Raw genomic sequence first — 16,884 nt, 5'->3', positions numbered from 1 at the left:
AGGGCCGAGTTACTTGAGTCTTCTGTGGGCAGCATTCAGTCACTGTGCTGTGTGGGTTTAAAACTGTATTGTCCTTGGATGGGCAATTGATTTGCAATGTATGCGTTGGAAGACTGGAATAATCTCTTCAAAGCATGTCAGTCTCCGTGTGTTTACATACATACCATATTCAGAGAGAAAAGGAAACACTTTTTTGGATGTGTTTACTCTGTCATTTTCCCTGACAATGGATAGGACATGTATTTTTAGGTTGTAGTTAACAACCTCCCATGTCATGCAAGTTGTTCCTCACTGTCCTAGTGACAAGTTGTTATATCCTCCAGATCTCCAGCAAAACTCCTGTTTAGATAAGGAGCATTTGTTTGTCATGTTGTTGTTGTTGTCCTCTTGCTGCCCTTCCACTCAGGCAATATGTCTAGTCATAGAAATAGTCCAAGGCTGCCAGGCTCTCTGTATCACCCATCAGTCAAACCACAGGCGCCTGTTCCGTCCCTGATAGTTCTGTTGGCTCCCTCTTCCTGTTTCCTGTTTCCCAGGTTCCCTGCAGTCTCCAGCAGAACCAGAGTTTAGCTTGAAAGATGCTCTAAGATCTCCTGGTGAGCCCTCCAAACTCTCTGTCTGTTTCTCCCTCCTGTCATCTCTAGGTAAACTCACACTTTACACAGATATGGAACATGAGTAGTGTTCACTTTATGAGTAGTGTTCACTTTATACTGATATGGAACATGAGTAGTGTTCACTTTATGAGTAGTGTTCCCTTTACACTGATATGGAACATGAGTAGTGTTCACTTTATGAGTAGTGTTCCCTTTACACTGATATGGAACATGAGTAGTGTTCACTTTATGAGTAGTGTTCACTTTGCATTGATATGGAACATGAGTAGTGTTCACTTTATGAGTAGTGTTCACTTTATGAGTAGTGTTCACTTTACACTGATATGGAACATGAGTAGTGTTCACTTTATGAGTAGTGTTCACTTTACACTGATATGGAACATGACTAGTGTTCACTTTACACAGATATGGAACATGAGTAGTGTTCACTTTACACTGATATAGTACTAATTTTATACTGCTGTCAAGTCGAGGATGTATAGTTGTGTGAAATTCTAATGTGTATTTGCACACATTAGAAATCTTACTGGGGCACAATATTCTATTTGCACAATTAGATACTTTAGGGAAACTTCCATGGAAGAATAAAGTCCAACACAGTACAACTGTATGTCTAATATTGCTTGGGAAATCAAAAATGCAGTCAGGACTCAGGACAATCCAAGACATCTCATTCTGGTGGAATCTCAGGAAATCACTCAAATTGAACTGAACTGAAATTCCAAACTCTAAACAAAAACAACATAATCTCTAAAGCAGAAACAACATGTAGTCTTTTGTAAAGGACAGTCTTTTTTTACACGCCTTCTGAATTAGACTGCTTTTTGAAAAAATGCACAGATCTCTATTTGAAGAGAATTGAGTGTTGGTAGAATTGGTGTTGTGCATTGTCAGCTGATTCGCTCTGTACTTCCCAGAGTGAATGCTCTCAGAATATAAACCCTTTTTAGATCACTAAGTGAATGGTGGGTGGTATAAGTGATCATCATGACCTGTAGACAGGGAGCAGGACATTTCAGTAGCGATGTGGGTAATATGCTGCCCCAACCCCCCCATACCCCCTAACCCCCCACCCCCCTCATTGGAATTCCAGTCTGTGCCCCAGATGCGTTGAAGACAAGCTCTAACTGTGCCAAATCCTATTGTTTGAAGCTTGTATCCATGAAATAATTAGGCCAGTATTTTACTCACCATCTGGACTGGTGATGTAAATAAGACTATTTGGAGCCTGCTACAAGTCAGGTTTTGGCTTCCAATCCATTGTTCTGTTGAGTGAGCTATGTCAGTTTGTCTCTTATTTGAACTGGCTGCTTATTCTCCCTTCAACAATGAGCTAGTTGTGGCGTGGTGGTTAAGAATGCATTCTTGTGCTGTTGTGTGTTGCCAGCTCAGTCTCTGGTGATGGTGTACTGGTGGATGGGCTCAGCCTGGTACAGTCTCACCTCAGGAATCACATTCCTGGATGTGTTCCTACTCAGCAGGTAATAGACTCTTTGTGTGTGTGTGTTTGTGTGTGTGTGTGTGTGTGTGTGTGTGTGTGTGTGTGTGTGTGTGTGTGTGTGTGTGTGTGTGTGTGTGTGTGTGTGTGTGTGTGTGTGTGTGTGTGTGTGTGTGTGTGTGTGTGTGTGTGTGTGTGTGTGTGTGTGTGTGTGTGTGTGTGTGTGTGTGTGTGTGTGTGTGTGTGTGTGTTTTGCTAAAAAGCTGGTGAGTGAGCATCAGGGATTCAGGGATTCTGTATACACATATTCCATAGCAGCCGACTGCTGCTGATTCTTTTGAGTGCGTGTGACTGACTCATCATTCCCCCCTCAGGCGCACTGCAGGTGTGAGGAAGGCCATTCTGCTCTTCCTCCTCGTCCTCCTTCTGGCATTCGGTGAGTTCAACCTCCACAGTGCATTCTACGGTCTTAATGACGGAAATAGACACCTATGCTCAATGTCTGGTATTCTCTTTCTCTCTCTCTCCCTCTCTTTCTGTCTGTCTCTCTCTCTCTCTCTCCCGCCCTGCGTTGGCACGTAGGCATGTGGTATTGGTATCCCCACCTCTCACGCAGTCTGTCTCAGATATCTGTGAAGAGCAAGCCCAGCCCAGCTCCACCGGGCCCCATCCAGCACAGAGTTAACGTGAGTTCCTGCTAACACAGCATGTGCTAACTACTCTATTCAGCATGTCATCACAACATACACAATGATGCTGTATCCACAGTGGACACACAGCTGTTAAATACCTGTATGTATTAGCATTCTCTACTGGATTATATGAGTAGGCTCTTTTTGGTATTGGAAATCATTGACAATAGAATTAATTTGGAGTTTCGGAGGCCATGTTAAAAACAAGTCATTAAAGCAACAGGATGAAGTCCTTTTAGCTTAAAATAATGGCTTCAAGCTCATGTTGATGCCCCTCTGACTTCCAAAAAGGAGAATTGAGTCTCTAACATTGCTGATGTACACTCAGACCGCCTCGTAGTGCATTATATAAATACATCATGCATTACATCATGTCCTTGTTGTACAGTGCTGGAGCTTTTCATCAGTTTTAGACCAATTAGGTATCTCCTTAATGCTAAATAGGTACCCATTACATTGAAAATTGACGAATTGGGTAATATGGTGAAAGGTGAAAAGGGTAAAAGTTGCTTGAGTCATCCGTAAATGTGAAATGAAACGGAAGTGCGACATTGTATTCAGGCCTGGTTGTCATGACGATATCTAGCTCAGGCCCCACTTCTCCTCAGTTTCCTGTGCGGCTTTCTCAACAGTGTGCACGCTGTGCTACAAACCACATCCTATCCCCCACACAGAAATGCTCATAGCGTTGCGCTATTCTGTCTTTGTCTCTTCCCTTCTGTCTTCTGATAGGATGGCATCCCTCCGGCCAGTCTGTCCATCCTGAAGGAGGAGATCTATAGGCAGCTGCGTGAGCAAGAGGCCCGGTGGTCAGAAACCGCGTCCCAAAACTTGGAGAGTGTAAAGGTATGGGAGGAGTTAGAGCAGAATAAAACGCAGGGAAAGACCATGGAGGAGAGGGGGGAACTCACAGGTGGGCTTGAATGATTGAGTTGACTGGAATGTGTTTGTGGTTTCATCAGAGAGAGATCACTCTTCTGAAACAGGACGAACAGAAGCAGAAGCAAGCAACTGAGGTGAGACATTTCACCATGAGCAGAAGATGAGTGGACACCAATCACACATGTCCACTCCCACAATTACACCATTTAGTTACAGAAAGCTCTCACGCTAGTTTCTTCCTGTGCACCTCCCTTTCTGTCCTCACCCACCCACAATATCCTCTATCTTGTGTTTCATTTCTTGTTGTCATGGTCGCCAAGTCAAACAGGAAATACAGCTGTTGGGTTTAGAATATGGAAGCTTTAACTTTGACATATGGCTTGTGGTTTTAGGTGCTGCAGACTGCTATTAAGAATCTTCAAAACGAAAAAGTGACAATTACAAAGTAAGCCAAAGAAGTCTCAATTTAATAAATGGCTCTTCAGCAGAGCAAAATTAGTGTTAATAGGCTTATTTTACATTAACACATTCAAGTAGTATTTTACATTAATAAATGTATGATGTTTGAAGACATCATAGATTTGTTAATGTGTAATACTCTACCAACATAGAGGGCAAACATTCCACTGCACACACACACAACATGTTTGTTTACAGTATTTGTTTTCTAGGCGTGTCTTAGCAATCTCTTAAGTTCCGCCCATGTCAGGCGGGTGCTGTGCTGCAAGTCTCACAGCTCTCTATCTCCCTCTAGTGTGCACTCCGAGCAGCAGAGCTCGCTAGGCCAGGAGCTGGAGGGGGTCCAGCAGCAGATCACACTGCTGAGATCTGAAGTGTCCGACCTGCGCGCCGCCTCAGACTCACTCCAGAACAGGATCACATCCCAGGAAGCTTCTCAAACCAAAGTATGCACGGCATCCCTCAAAGTCTTCATAAATTGTTTAGTCTTAAAACAGACTCTCTGTCATACACAACCTGAACACACAAACACACTTGCACATTTCCACATTGTAGATTTGCCCTCTGTACATCTTTTGTATGTCAACATCTTTTGTATGTCAATTGTATGTCAATACAATAGAAGTCTTCTACTTCTTTGCCAACATTACATTATATTTGAATTTATTTATACATTTTGCAGACACTCTTGCAACTTTTTATTATGATTTAATTACACATTTACTTTCCTCAGCTATTGACCGCAGTGCTTTGGTTTTGAGCCAAGAGCTTGGTGCTGTTGCCACCTTGACCAACCAAAGATACATTTAGCTCAAGATGCTCATATTGCTGATGATGTAGCATGGCTCATCACTAATGCCCAGTTGCCCCTTGTTGATCTGCCAGGCTGCTGCTCAGCTGAAGGAGGACTTGTCCAGCTGGCTTCTGCAGACACTCTCGTCGCAGCGCCAGCCCCAGCCTCTGCCCAAGGACGTGGTGCTGCAGCCTCACCTGCAGGGGGCACTGGAGGCCCTGGAGCAGCGTCTGCTGACGCGCCTGGTAGAGGAGAAGGAGAGCCAGAAGACGGACGCCTGGAGGACTGTGGGGGAGACGCTGCAGAGGGAGGGGGTGGGGGCCATCACCGTTCAGGTGAGGAGGAGACCACGTGTATTCCTTGACCACAATTCAGCCATCAAATATCAAATACTGCCTCTTTATCTTAGGGGACTGGCAATGACTCACTGCATTCTCACTGCATTCTTTGCTGTCTGTGGCTATGGCAGTGTTTCTCAAACTTTTCCAGACCAATGACAATACTCACTGAACCAAAGTACCAGTAGGGGTTAAGTCATTAAGAGACCTCAGACCCATTAGACCAGCCTCAGACGAGTCCAGGAATCAATTCCGAAAATAAGTACATCATTTACTTTACTCTTTATGGAGAATACAGCTGGAAAAAACATGTTTTCTTTTACAGTTCATGGAAAAAATAGTCACATTAGGTAGAAGCTTTTTATTATTAATCGTAATTCACATTTATTTATTAAATAATCGATCGCGACTGACTGTCCACGAGATCTGCCAGAGTCAGCTGGAAGGAGCTCGTGACTCACGCATAGGGAATCAAGGCAGATATTGCGCGAAATTTTGGTTTATGGCTATCGTTTAAGTGTCCTTCCTATTCATTAGCATGAACATGATGACTGACTAAATAAATGACTATGATGTTTAATAAACCATTGTAGGCATACAAGTTATCATTATATCACATCACATCAATTAAGTGTTTTCTGTAGGCTAGGCTACTGTGTGACATGCTTTACACTAGGCTACAGCATATAAATCAACAATAGGCTATCAACACGTTTGCAGTATCACTGTTGCAGAAATCACATACAAGAAGGCATCCTCTTGATTGTTTATACATTTTTGCACATTCCAACATAAGGAAGCAGCATGAGGAAACTTGTCGTTTTTCTGCCTTATTTTCTAACTACTTTTACGAGTCTGCAGTATCACAACTGTTACAAGAGGGTCTGGCGTCCCTTTGTTATGATGCACTTGCTGCGACGCGGTCATTCGTCTCTAAATGACTTAACTCCCTCTCCAAAGTACTCTGCACCTTGCTGGTTGTGTCAGAGGTTTTGTTTGATTTTCTTTTAACTAACCCTGTCTTGACAGTTTGATAGTTATGTTTCTAGTAAGTTAATATGTATTCCATAACTTTCATCAATTACACTGATAATTTGTAATCTAAATCAAAAGTGTAAACTGGCATAGCTACATAGGCAGTGTCACAGCAGACAATTCAAATAATGTATTACATATACAACTCACACCTTTGCTTTGGAGTCTCGCATAGGCAGTTTAAGAAACACTGATGGAAAATTGATGGAAAATATGATATTTTACCACATCTGCTTAAAGACCACTAGGGAGCGCTAGTGGACCATCAGTGTCCCCGGACCACAGTGAGCAACACGGCTGTAAGGGAGCACTGTCCCTCAGCAGCTACCTCTGATATATGTGGAAGAGCGCCAGTGAGATGCATACTGAGTGAATGCTGACTGTTCTATATTATTTTATTCTAGTCACACATTTTTGTCAGCTGCTCAGTCTGTATACCGTAAAACTCCAAATAATAGCCCGGGCTTTTATTTTCCCAAATCGCCAAACTGCACTGGCTAGTATTAGAGACAGGCGTCTATATGAGACAGGCCTTTAATTCCCTTTACACAAAACTTTTCCTCTGCAAAGATGGAAAATATTATCGAATTAATGATTTCAAACACACTGAATGTCTACCTATATGACTAGGCTATCTGATGACAATTACGGATCATCATTCATTTAGTGTTGAGATGTTGTTCATTGAGTGAGATATAGTAAGATCCAAATAGCTGGGATAGCCAGAACAGATGAAACATGTTTTAATTAAACGTAATCTACAAAGAGATCGTATCACACTGAAAGCTCATATTTTGTCACTAGCAAATAGCCTATATCGGTCCTTTGTCAAATACAGTTGCATTATCAGCCCTGACCAAAACCGTTTAGGAATTATTTATGCAAAAGTGGAACGTGCTTAATGTTTCATTCTCCCTCCTTTTCGGCAGGAATGAAACAGCATGAGAGAGCATGAACCATACTGTTTCTCCCGTTTTGTATTTGTCAAATTTGACAACAGTCTACATTCAAATCATAGCCTACTTCCAGGCGCACAGGAACATATTTTTGAACAGGGGTGCTGAATAACAAAATAATCATGGATGTCCGACGATTTCTCCCCCAGCATATGATTCGAATTTAGACAGCTAAATACGCCATTTTACCGCCGTGTATGAGTAGGTCTAAGAGTGAGAAGTTGTATAATGCCCTGGACAGCCACATTCCACTGCAACTATGTGCAGCACTTGCCACTCCGACTCATCAATAAAAACTGTGCGCGCACACACCAGTCCCATAGAAGCGCACTTGACTTTACATCATTAATCTATTTCAGTAGGTTATATAGCCAGAGAATGTCCGTAGACGGGCTCTGATATAGCCTAGTCTAAGGTAAATTCCTTTTCTGACTTCTTTCTCTTTATCGCCATGGCATTTAGAATAAAGAATAACGTTCGCGAACGTTCTGGTTTTGTTGCCAGCATAAAAACAAGCTTACCATCGGCCTATCCGCAAATTAACACAAGGGATGAATTGAACGATGACGAAGTCGGACATATAGGCATAGTTCATATTGGAAAAAAAGTTATACAATTTGGAACTCTAGCTTTTCCCCACCGCAGTCTTTTAATGCCATCTAATCATAACGTGCGCAGTCTGCGCCATACTTAAGCCCAAATCACACCCAAGATTCGCAACGAGATGAGCAGCAACTTGATGCAACATTCTAAAACCTTGCAACTGTGACCAGACATGTGAATGCTTTGCGACGGCTTGGAACAACGTGCAACATCTAATTCACACTGCTGTAACCTCCTTTCTGTAATGGTTTCGTGTCATTGCGAATCTTTAAACAGACGATCTGACGGGTTTTAGAACATTAAATACAACCCGAAACTAAAAAACAGACCAGGCCTCTACTGGAGACCGGCCTTTAACCCAAACCTGTAGCCACGCCAGGCGTTTAAAAGAGACAGGCGTCTCTTAGGGACTCGGCGATTATTTGAAGTTTTACGGTATGTGTCTTAATATGATGCACACAGGTGAAATGTGTTTGCATGGAATGACTTAAGAGACCCAGGTGTGGCATTTGTTTGACACATGTTTGCTGCCTCATGTATGTTTCATTTTCTTTTTCATACTTATTTGTTTGTGCATTTGCATGTGGAGCAGGATGTGGAACAGATTGTGCACCGAGCCTTGAGTTTGTACCGAGCTGACGGGATTGGCATGGCTGACTATGCGCTCGAGTCTTCAGGTAGGAGAGCACTTAGTCAATCTGGTCAACTTCTCTTTAATGAGACATTCTTGTAGCTCTAACTTCTCTTTAATGAGGCATTCTTGTAGCTCTAACTTGTCTTTACTCATCTTGTAGCTGTAACTGGGGTGTGGTGGTGTGTGGTGTGTGTGGTCCTGTGGCTGTAACTGGGGTGTGGTGGTGTGTGGTCTGCGCACATGTAGGGGCGAGTGTGATCAACACGCGCTGCTCTGAGACGTACAGGACCAGGTCGGCTTGTCTGAGCCTCTTTGGGTTCCCCCTGTGGTATCACTCCGAGAGCCCCCGCACGGTCATTCAGGTACAACTCCACTCTATTCTCTCTCCCCAGCACCATCCGTCGGCCTCTATTTATTCATGCGTACTGTAGATGTGCACCAGTCACTCTTTCTCTCAATTTACCGCACACGCTTGCAGATTATATAAATATATATACAGTAGGTATATCATTTCTGTGTGGCGGCCTTTAAAGAAACAGTACTGAGTTCTTGTTTTAAATAGGCAAGAGACCTGACTAACAGCATGGCTGGCAAGAATGAAAGTTAAATATGTATTTTGGCAGTGTACTGTGGGTTTCCAACCAAGTAGAAGGCTTTATTGTTTGTTGTATGGGCAGATAGTAGGAAAGACGACTTCATCACATGACCGTGACCATATGATTTCCTGCAGCCTGAACTGTACCCTGGGAAATGCTGGGCTTTCCGTGGGGGCGAAGGCTTCCTGGTGATCGCGCTGTCCTATCCAGTGCGCATCACTCACGTGTCCCTGGAGCACCTCCCGAAGGTCCTCTCTCCCACCGGCCGCATCGACAGTGCCCCCCGCAGCTTCGCTGTCTACGTAAGTTGCCTGAAAGTCCCCTGAAAGTTTGACCCAAAACACATGTGACATTCTGTTGTTCTCAGGAATGCAGCTGGCACTATGACTCACGTGCTTGCGCCATGTCATCTGTCCTGTCACCAGGGTATGTCCAATGAGCACGAGGAAGGCACCGCTCTGGGGACCTTCACTTATGATCAAAATGGGGAACCTGTCCAGACCTTCAAACTCCCGGTGAGATTGGAGCCTTGCGTGCGCCGCTTAGTCATGCCACACATTAGTGTTTACCACATCCGGGTTTCTCTTCTCGCTTAATCAAATGGCACACGCAACTTCCTTCCTTACCCACATCCTTCCACGTAGCACCAATCTTGCTTACTTCTGTCTCATCCTTTTTTTTCTTGTCCTCTGTGCCCCTTCTTCTGTCTCATCCTTTTTTCTTGTCATCTATGCCCCTTATTCTGTCTCATCCTTTCTTTTTCTTGTCCTCCTTGTCCCTTATTCTGTCTCATCCTTTTTTCCCCTTGTCCTCCGTGCCCCTCTCTCTCTCTCCCATGTCAGGCCCCGGTGAGGGACGCGTACCGGATGGTGGAGCTGCGTATCCTGAGTAACTGGGGCCACCCAGAGTACACGTGTGTGTACCGCTTCCGAGTGCACGGCGAAGCAGAGGAGGCCTGAAGACGGGAGCACAGCACGGAGGGGGGGGAGGAGTAGAGAGCGGTCAGTTGAGATTTCAGTTAGACCCCCCACCTCTCTCTCTGTCCACTGTCCACTCATGAAGGTGATACTGCTCATTAGATCAGGAGTTATCACACAAAACTGCCTCATTCATAGACACACACACACATTCTGTTTCACTCACTGTCTCACTCACAGACACATGCACACAGTGTTGGAAAGTAACGGATTGCTGATTTTATAAATTCATGTAGTTACATTATAGTTTTTTTTTTTTTTTTAAAGATTGCACCATTATACTCTTTTGTAAACAAGCTACTGCATCAGACAGGCCTCCAACTGACCCATCTTCTCACCCGTGTTGACACACCAGTAAACAGGAAAGCGTGAAAAAGTGTCCGAGCATGTTTAAGAAAGTGTTACATCTGTTGTCCTCTGCTCTAGTGCTGCAAAAAGCAAACATAAGGAAGGTTACATCTCTTAATATGTTGCTAGTGAAAACAGAACACAAAATATCTGTTAAGCGATGAAAATATCATTTGACTTTAGCAAATTATTTTTGAAAATCAGTGATGCAATCTGAAAGTTACATTATTTACGATTTTACAATTATTTACAATAGAAAATATTTTTACCCATGTAAATTCCATAGTGTAATTCACCCATACTGTGTGTGTGTGTGTGTGTGTGTGTGTGTACTCACAATCACAGGCAACGCATAATATAATATTTCAGTCACAGATTACAGATATGTACATTTGTTGAATACTTTGCACTATTTAAGCAAATTTATTGCTATTGACAAATGCATAGGAATGTTCCCCTTTGCTATTTATTGTTTGTATTGATGAAGAGAGGCTTCTGGTGTTCTGCTACTGCATCTGTTGCTTAATTTGGCTTTGTCTGATGCTTTATGGTCATTTTATGCACTGCCAGTTCTCAGCTAGCAACACATGCCTAAGAGGAGGTAAAGTTCGTCTGCGGGTGTTAATCTCTCCTCTTGCTTTAAATATATTCATTAGTGAGACACACATTTCTCCAGTACAGAGATGCGCTCAGCAAAGTATATTGACATGCATGCTAGACATGATGCCGTTTGCAGTTTGATAGCTGACTAAGATTGAATGTATTACATCTGTTTGAAATATTTTTATTTTGGTTTGTCAAATACAGTGTTATTTTAGCTTCTTTTCTTAGTAAAGCATTTTTAGGAACTGATTAGTAAACTGATTTTACTTAAAGAGAGTGTGAAACATGTAACTTGCAGGTTAAATTTGTCACTGTCGGTAGGCGATCCATGGAGCTGGACAGTGGGTATACCCCGAACATTCTTTTAAACACTGATTGGCAATGGAAAAAAATACCTGTTGCAGCGATTACCAGTTGTCACCTGATTGTTTTAACAATCATACTTTTTGAAACAACACTGTATGAAGTTATAACAATTAATCAACCAACCATGGAACAAATAACATTCCATACATCATACTAGGAGTCATCTCTGGCTGGGGGGCACCAGCCCCATGTGCAGCACTAGATTAACCACAGGTGCTTCTGTCCCAGCGGAGCCACATTTGTGGGTGACATTAGCTGTACTGACACCAAGATTCTTATTTTGTTTTTTAAATATAGTACACTTCAAGACATTTAAAGATTTTTTTGTTTGCTTCATATCCCTACAAATTAATTAATTATCTTAGCCTGCAAGTTCTCTTTAAGCCATTTGTTAAAGCATTTCTATTGTTTGCTTCCAAACTGATACTTGAAACTGGGTCATGGATGGAAATATTTGACTATATATTTTTGTAGGGCCATAACTATTGGAACAGACTTGAATCCATCGGGGCTATAATATTGTTTTGTAATATGTAAAAAAAATAAATAAATATTTTGAAATGTTAGAAAAAATCAGTCACATTCATTAACATTTTGTATTGAGATTTTTTTAAGTGTAAATATTGGCCTCATTCTTTTTTAATAGTTTTGTTTTCAGTGTAAGATGTGATCATCATAGGCTTCTTATGTAAACACAACTGATATAGTATTACTAAACAAACTCTCCAAAAGGCTAAAATCCATAACATAGATTCAAAGAAGGTAGAATTACACAAACACAAGTCTGTACTCAAAACTTGAGCTCACAGCCTTACTGTCTTCATGGGAACATGAATGTTAACAAGTCAGTGGTTGGTCATGTTTAAATATTATGCCTCTAGCCATGTCTTTCTTTACAAGATCAGAACACTGTTCTTCACACATGTTAAATTGCTGGGAGTAACATGGCATATAGTTATGCTAAACAGATCATCATATATTTTACCTCTGCATTTATAGATTAAAAGATTTTGTGGTACTGAATGTATTTGAATTGTGTATGGGTCAGATTTCTAAAACAAGCTGAAAGATTACCGTAACCAAGTTTATATATAAACTGGACTAGAATATTGATATATAACATTTGAGTGAAAGTTAAACATTTTGAAGGTGTTCCTTAGTGGTGGATAAACATTGCCTTGTGTTTAAACTTCTGATTATTTATGGCTTTTTGTTTTTCTCTGCAAGAGTAAAACTGATCTTTGTATTGTGCTTGTTTTATTTTATCTTATACCACTGAAAAAACTAAAGTGTCTAATTTAACAAAACGTATATTCAACATATTATGCACTCAAGTATTTTAATTTTCAAGGGTGTTGAGAAATATGGTATAAAAAATGTTTTACCTCATTGTGAAAGTAATCACCAATACGTCAATCACAGTAAATTACTCAACATGTTACGGTACATTTCAGATATTCTCAGAAGTATTTTATTTTATTTTTTATTTTATCCATTGTTTTTATCCATGTCTCCTGTAACATAAATTGACATTGGTTGTTGGATATATTTTCCCTTGCTGGTTTGGGGATGATAAGATATTTTATGACAGGGTATCATGACTAAAGTGCTTCTTGCTCCTTTGACATAGCTCATAAATAGCTGTAGAACATGTTGTTTAGTGTCTTGATTATCAGATATTTTCCCCCACATGCATATAGGCTAACCATAGCTGAATATCCGTAATCAAGCATTGCTTTTGTAATATTTGTATTCTTAAATAAAGTTATTACTTTAATAATTGGACTAGGTGTTGATTACGATATCATCTCAATATAATATTTCTGAACAAAAATAAAACATCTGCTTATGGCCCCTGCCTATGGCCCAAGGCATAGTTGATCTATGCATCCTTTGACTAACATTTGAGTCATTGATATGAAAGGCAAATACATTATTCTGGGGCGTTTTTGCCTTTATTGTGATGGGAGGAGACCGACGTGAAGCGAGTGGGAAAGAACCTGGATGTAATGTGGTACAGAAATACACAAGTATATTATTTTGGGCTGTAATTACATCAGCCCAAGGAGACAATGCTGTGATTCTGGCTATTCTGGCTAGGCTATGAATCTGATTGAATTTAGTATTGGCCATCCCCAAAATGCACCAGAATACAGGAAATCACATCAAACAAAGTAAACATTTTCTGGTGGTGGAGGTTTTGTGTAGTGTATGTGTGTGTGCATGTGTGCGTTTGCTTTTGTGTATATGTGTGCTTCTCTGTGTGTGAGTTTTCGCTTGTGAGTGTGTGTGTGTGTGTGTGTGTGTGTGGGGGGGGGGTAATGGGGTGTGTACGTCTGCTTATCTGCGTGTGTGTGCGTGTTTGTGTGTGTGTGTGTGTGGGGGGGGGGGGGTTGTTTATGAGTGTGTGTGTGCGTGCACGTGTGTGTGCGACGGATCAAAACGAAAAGCAATGGTTCCGTGTCATCCTGGGGCTACATGCCCATCAATTTTCCTGCACCCCGGTCTTTCAGTGTCCCGGAAATCATTGACACAAAATTACTGAAAAAATAAATTAAAAATAAAAAAACTCTGACTAAACCTATATTTGCTGCGCTGCAGTCATAATAACTGGAATCATCAGTGAGAGAGGCCTGTTCTATCTACATGTTGGCTTTTAATCAATCAGTTTCAGTTGTGGTTAAAGTGGTTAATGCATGTTGTATGACTCTTTTAAAGGTACACTAAGCAAGATTCTCAGCTTACTGTAATATATACAGTATACTGCATACCTTTATATAACCTTTCTGACGCCAATTTTATGGTAAACAAACTTGTAATAGGCAAATCGTTGACCTAGCATAGCTTTAAAGCATAGCGAGTTGCTACTGAGAAAACCAACCATGCAACTTCAAGAATGTCGGCCCAACAAAAATCTCGAGAATTGTGAAACATTCCTTGTCAGTAGATATAGCTCTTTGGAGATCCTGTTGTTAATCCTTCACCTCCACAACAAAAGCACTTTGTGTACAGGGGGGACAAGTCAAGAAAAGTTTGTTATACAACGGCCAGGGTTGGGTAGTAACTGATTACAAGTACATAATGATACACTGATTACATAATCAAATTACAAAAAACAAGTAACTATAATCAGACCGGATTACATAAGAAAGTGTAATCAGATTATAGTTACATTGTCGAAGATTACTTGATTAGATTTTGTTTATGTGTTTCAATACATACAGGGATGGGCAAAGGTACATCAGGACGTAGCCTATTTTTAAATGTATCAAAGTAAACTACAAAATACTGTAGCCATAATGTATCAAAATAAAATACTGTATTTTTGTATTTTGAAAATACTAAAAATACGTTTTTCAATGGGGCATGGAACACTTTCTAAATCAGCTTTTTTATCCCAAACATTTAGGCTATTAAAACTCGAATAAGACTACATATGGAATATCACACAACAGGTATTCCAAAACGGTTCAAAAGTTCTAAACAACTTTATGAGCAGGGATGGATTACTGAACGGGCCTAACAGGCCCAGGGGCCCAAGTGTTCAGGGATCCCTGAAGCCCAAACCTTTGCGTGAAGTCACTACTATGTTCTCCAGCCCTGATATCGTAATAGAGCCTTTTACGATAACATAGGTTATGTCAGTGTTTTTCAACCTTTTTTGTGCCACGGCACACTTTTGACACTTAAAATGTCCTACGGCACACTATATCCTGTGTGAAGAAAAAATAAACATACCATAGCCTAAAATTTAAAATAATACACAGATATGGCCTTATTATGGCTTCTATGCAAGACCTGCTCAATAAAACAAGCGCCCTCTGTTTCATTTGTAGGTGACTATATCTAATTTAATTGTTGTTATGAACTGGATATGTGATGATTCTGTGAATACTGGAAATGGGGCCCACGTTGTACAATGCCTGCATACCACAAATAGTGCAATACAATCAGAGAACATGTGGTTATAAATTCTTTGATGCAACAGTTATCAATAACAACGAAAGAGTTAACGTACAGCCCTGCCACCCATTAAAAAATGAGGTATATTCATCTGATAATGGCATGGTAAATCTGCGGCTGTTATTGAATCATTACGTAGCAAGCAAAGCCCCATTTCAGGCAGGGAGCTACAGTGATATTCCAGGGACTTTGTCCTTAACAGGATGTGCCATTGCCAGTCACAGTGGGGAGGGGAACTCACAGGTTTGCTAACACCTAGCTCATTAATATTATAAATGTAACGCTGAAGTTCTAATTGTTAGTAGTGAAACCACCTAACATTTCTCAATATTTCCATCACCATGTGTAGCTAACACCCATGGTTATGATATTCAGAGCTCACATCAGACTTAATTTGGCAATCATTTCATCAAGACATTGAGTAAATACCACATGTACAACAGGTACCTCATTATGACATAGATGTGTCGTTATTCTCAGCCCTTTTTGTTCTGTCGGGCTGTGACCAGGTTGACGGGTGGTTATTGGAGTGGTGGTTGGCATGAAGATTAGGCTGCTGGGGGCTCCCTGAAGCTGGGACTGACAGGCCAAGTACATCCATGGCAACAACCAAGGTGGGTGGCATGGGCTTAGGCACAGAAGGATTTTTAAACTTCCTTGCCTCTCTGCTTTGAATCTTGCTCCCAAGGTTTGCTTCTGATGTATGTGCTGACAATTTCTTTTTTAGGTCATGGCATGAAAGAAGTGTGCCGTCATTGCCATTTCCTGTTACAGCATGCTGGCATTAATCACAAAGTCAATTGCTGATGACCTTCTTAACAATGTATCCTACAAGATGATATAATACAGTAGTATCTAAATCTAATTTATTTGTCTAATTTAATTGTTGTTATGAACTGGATATGTGATGATTCTGTGAATACTGGATATGGGGCCCCTGTTGTACAATGCCTGCATACCACAAATAGTGCAATCATACAATCAGAGAACATGTGGTTATAAATTCTTTGATGCAACAGTTGCTTTTCTGGACCAGTGAGTGACATTTGGGTAATTCTCTGCGGCACACCTGATGATCTCTCACGGCACACTAGTGTGCCCCGGCACAGTGGTTGAAAAACACTGGGTTATGTTATGTGATATGTCTTAATAGGGCCCCTCAATCATATAACATAGGTTATATTATTCACCCTGATATCTAAATGGGGCCCCTCATTTAAATAACATGGGTCACGCTATATGTGATAATCATGCTTTCTAATTGCCATCTTTTTTCACAGCAAGATGCCTTAAATGTGGTGATGGTTATATTATAAGTCTCAATCTGTCATTTATTTGCACAAAACTTGCCAGAAGTCATAATTTAAGGGGTTATTGCCTTTTAGCACACCCAACTGCGACCCAGCTAGAGAATAAAATGGACGTCTATTTTGTCCACTTCATGTGAGTGGTTCTGTGCAGAAATACAAGACCAGTTGATAGTCATAATTTGTGTTTAAAAGAGGAAGTATAAGGCTACATGTCTGCTATAATGTAGCAGAACTAGGGTGACCACCAACCAGACTCAAAGGAGGACAAGTTATC

The 16,884-nt window shown here is 41.1% G+C and overlaps 1 protein-coding gene across 5 annotated transcripts in view; it reads left to right on the top strand.

Moving 5' to 3' along the window:
• Positions 1-13,117, top strand: part of sun2 (Sad1 and UNC84 domain containing 2) — a 17,787-nt gene extending 4,670 nt beyond the window's left edge. For 3 of the 5 annotated variants that reach the window (XM_076295094.1, XM_076295106.1, XM_076295100.1), the window contains 14 exons: positions 537-644; positions 2,005-2,098; positions 2,430-2,491; positions 2,638-2,741; positions 3,480-3,593; positions 3,710-3,763; positions 4,022-4,074; positions 4,384-4,534; positions 4,974-5,216; positions 8,406-8,490; positions 8,694-8,809; positions 9,178-9,345; positions 9,469-9,558; positions 9,886-13,117. In XM_076295094.1, the coding sequence (XP_076151209.1) occupies positions 537-644; positions 2,005-2,098; positions 2,430-2,491; positions 2,638-2,741; positions 3,480-3,593; positions 3,710-3,763; positions 4,022-4,074; positions 4,384-4,534; positions 4,974-5,216; positions 8,406-8,490; positions 8,694-8,809; positions 9,178-9,345; positions 9,469-9,558; positions 9,886-10,002 (1,559 nt within the window). In that variant the 3' untranslated portion in view covers positions 10,003-13,117. The remainder of the gene's footprint in view (positions 1-536; positions 645-2,004; positions 2,099-2,429; positions 2,492-2,637; positions 2,742-3,479; positions 3,594-3,709; positions 3,764-4,021; positions 4,075-4,383; positions 4,535-4,973; positions 5,217-8,405; positions 8,491-8,693; positions 8,810-9,177; positions 9,346-9,468; positions 9,559-9,885) is intronic. The other 2 variants (XR_012988694.1, XM_076295119.1) reach the window with 2 other exon arrangements.
• Positions 13,118-16,884: the final 3,767 nt, after the last annotated feature.

This window comes from Alosa pseudoharengus, unplaced genomic scaffold (assembly GCF_046254945.1).
Source record: "Alosa pseudoharengus isolate Yale_2024_CS ecotype anadromous, Long Island Sound unplaced genomic scaffold, YU_APseudo_1.1 YU_APseudo_1.1_scf_1, whole genome shotgun sequence".
Lineage (NCBI taxonomy): Eukaryota > Metazoa > Chordata > Actinopteri > Clupeiformes > Clupeidae > Alosa > Alosa pseudoharengus.
Note: the sequence above shows the minus strand (reverse complement) of the source record. Positions and strands in the feature narration are given on the sequence as shown.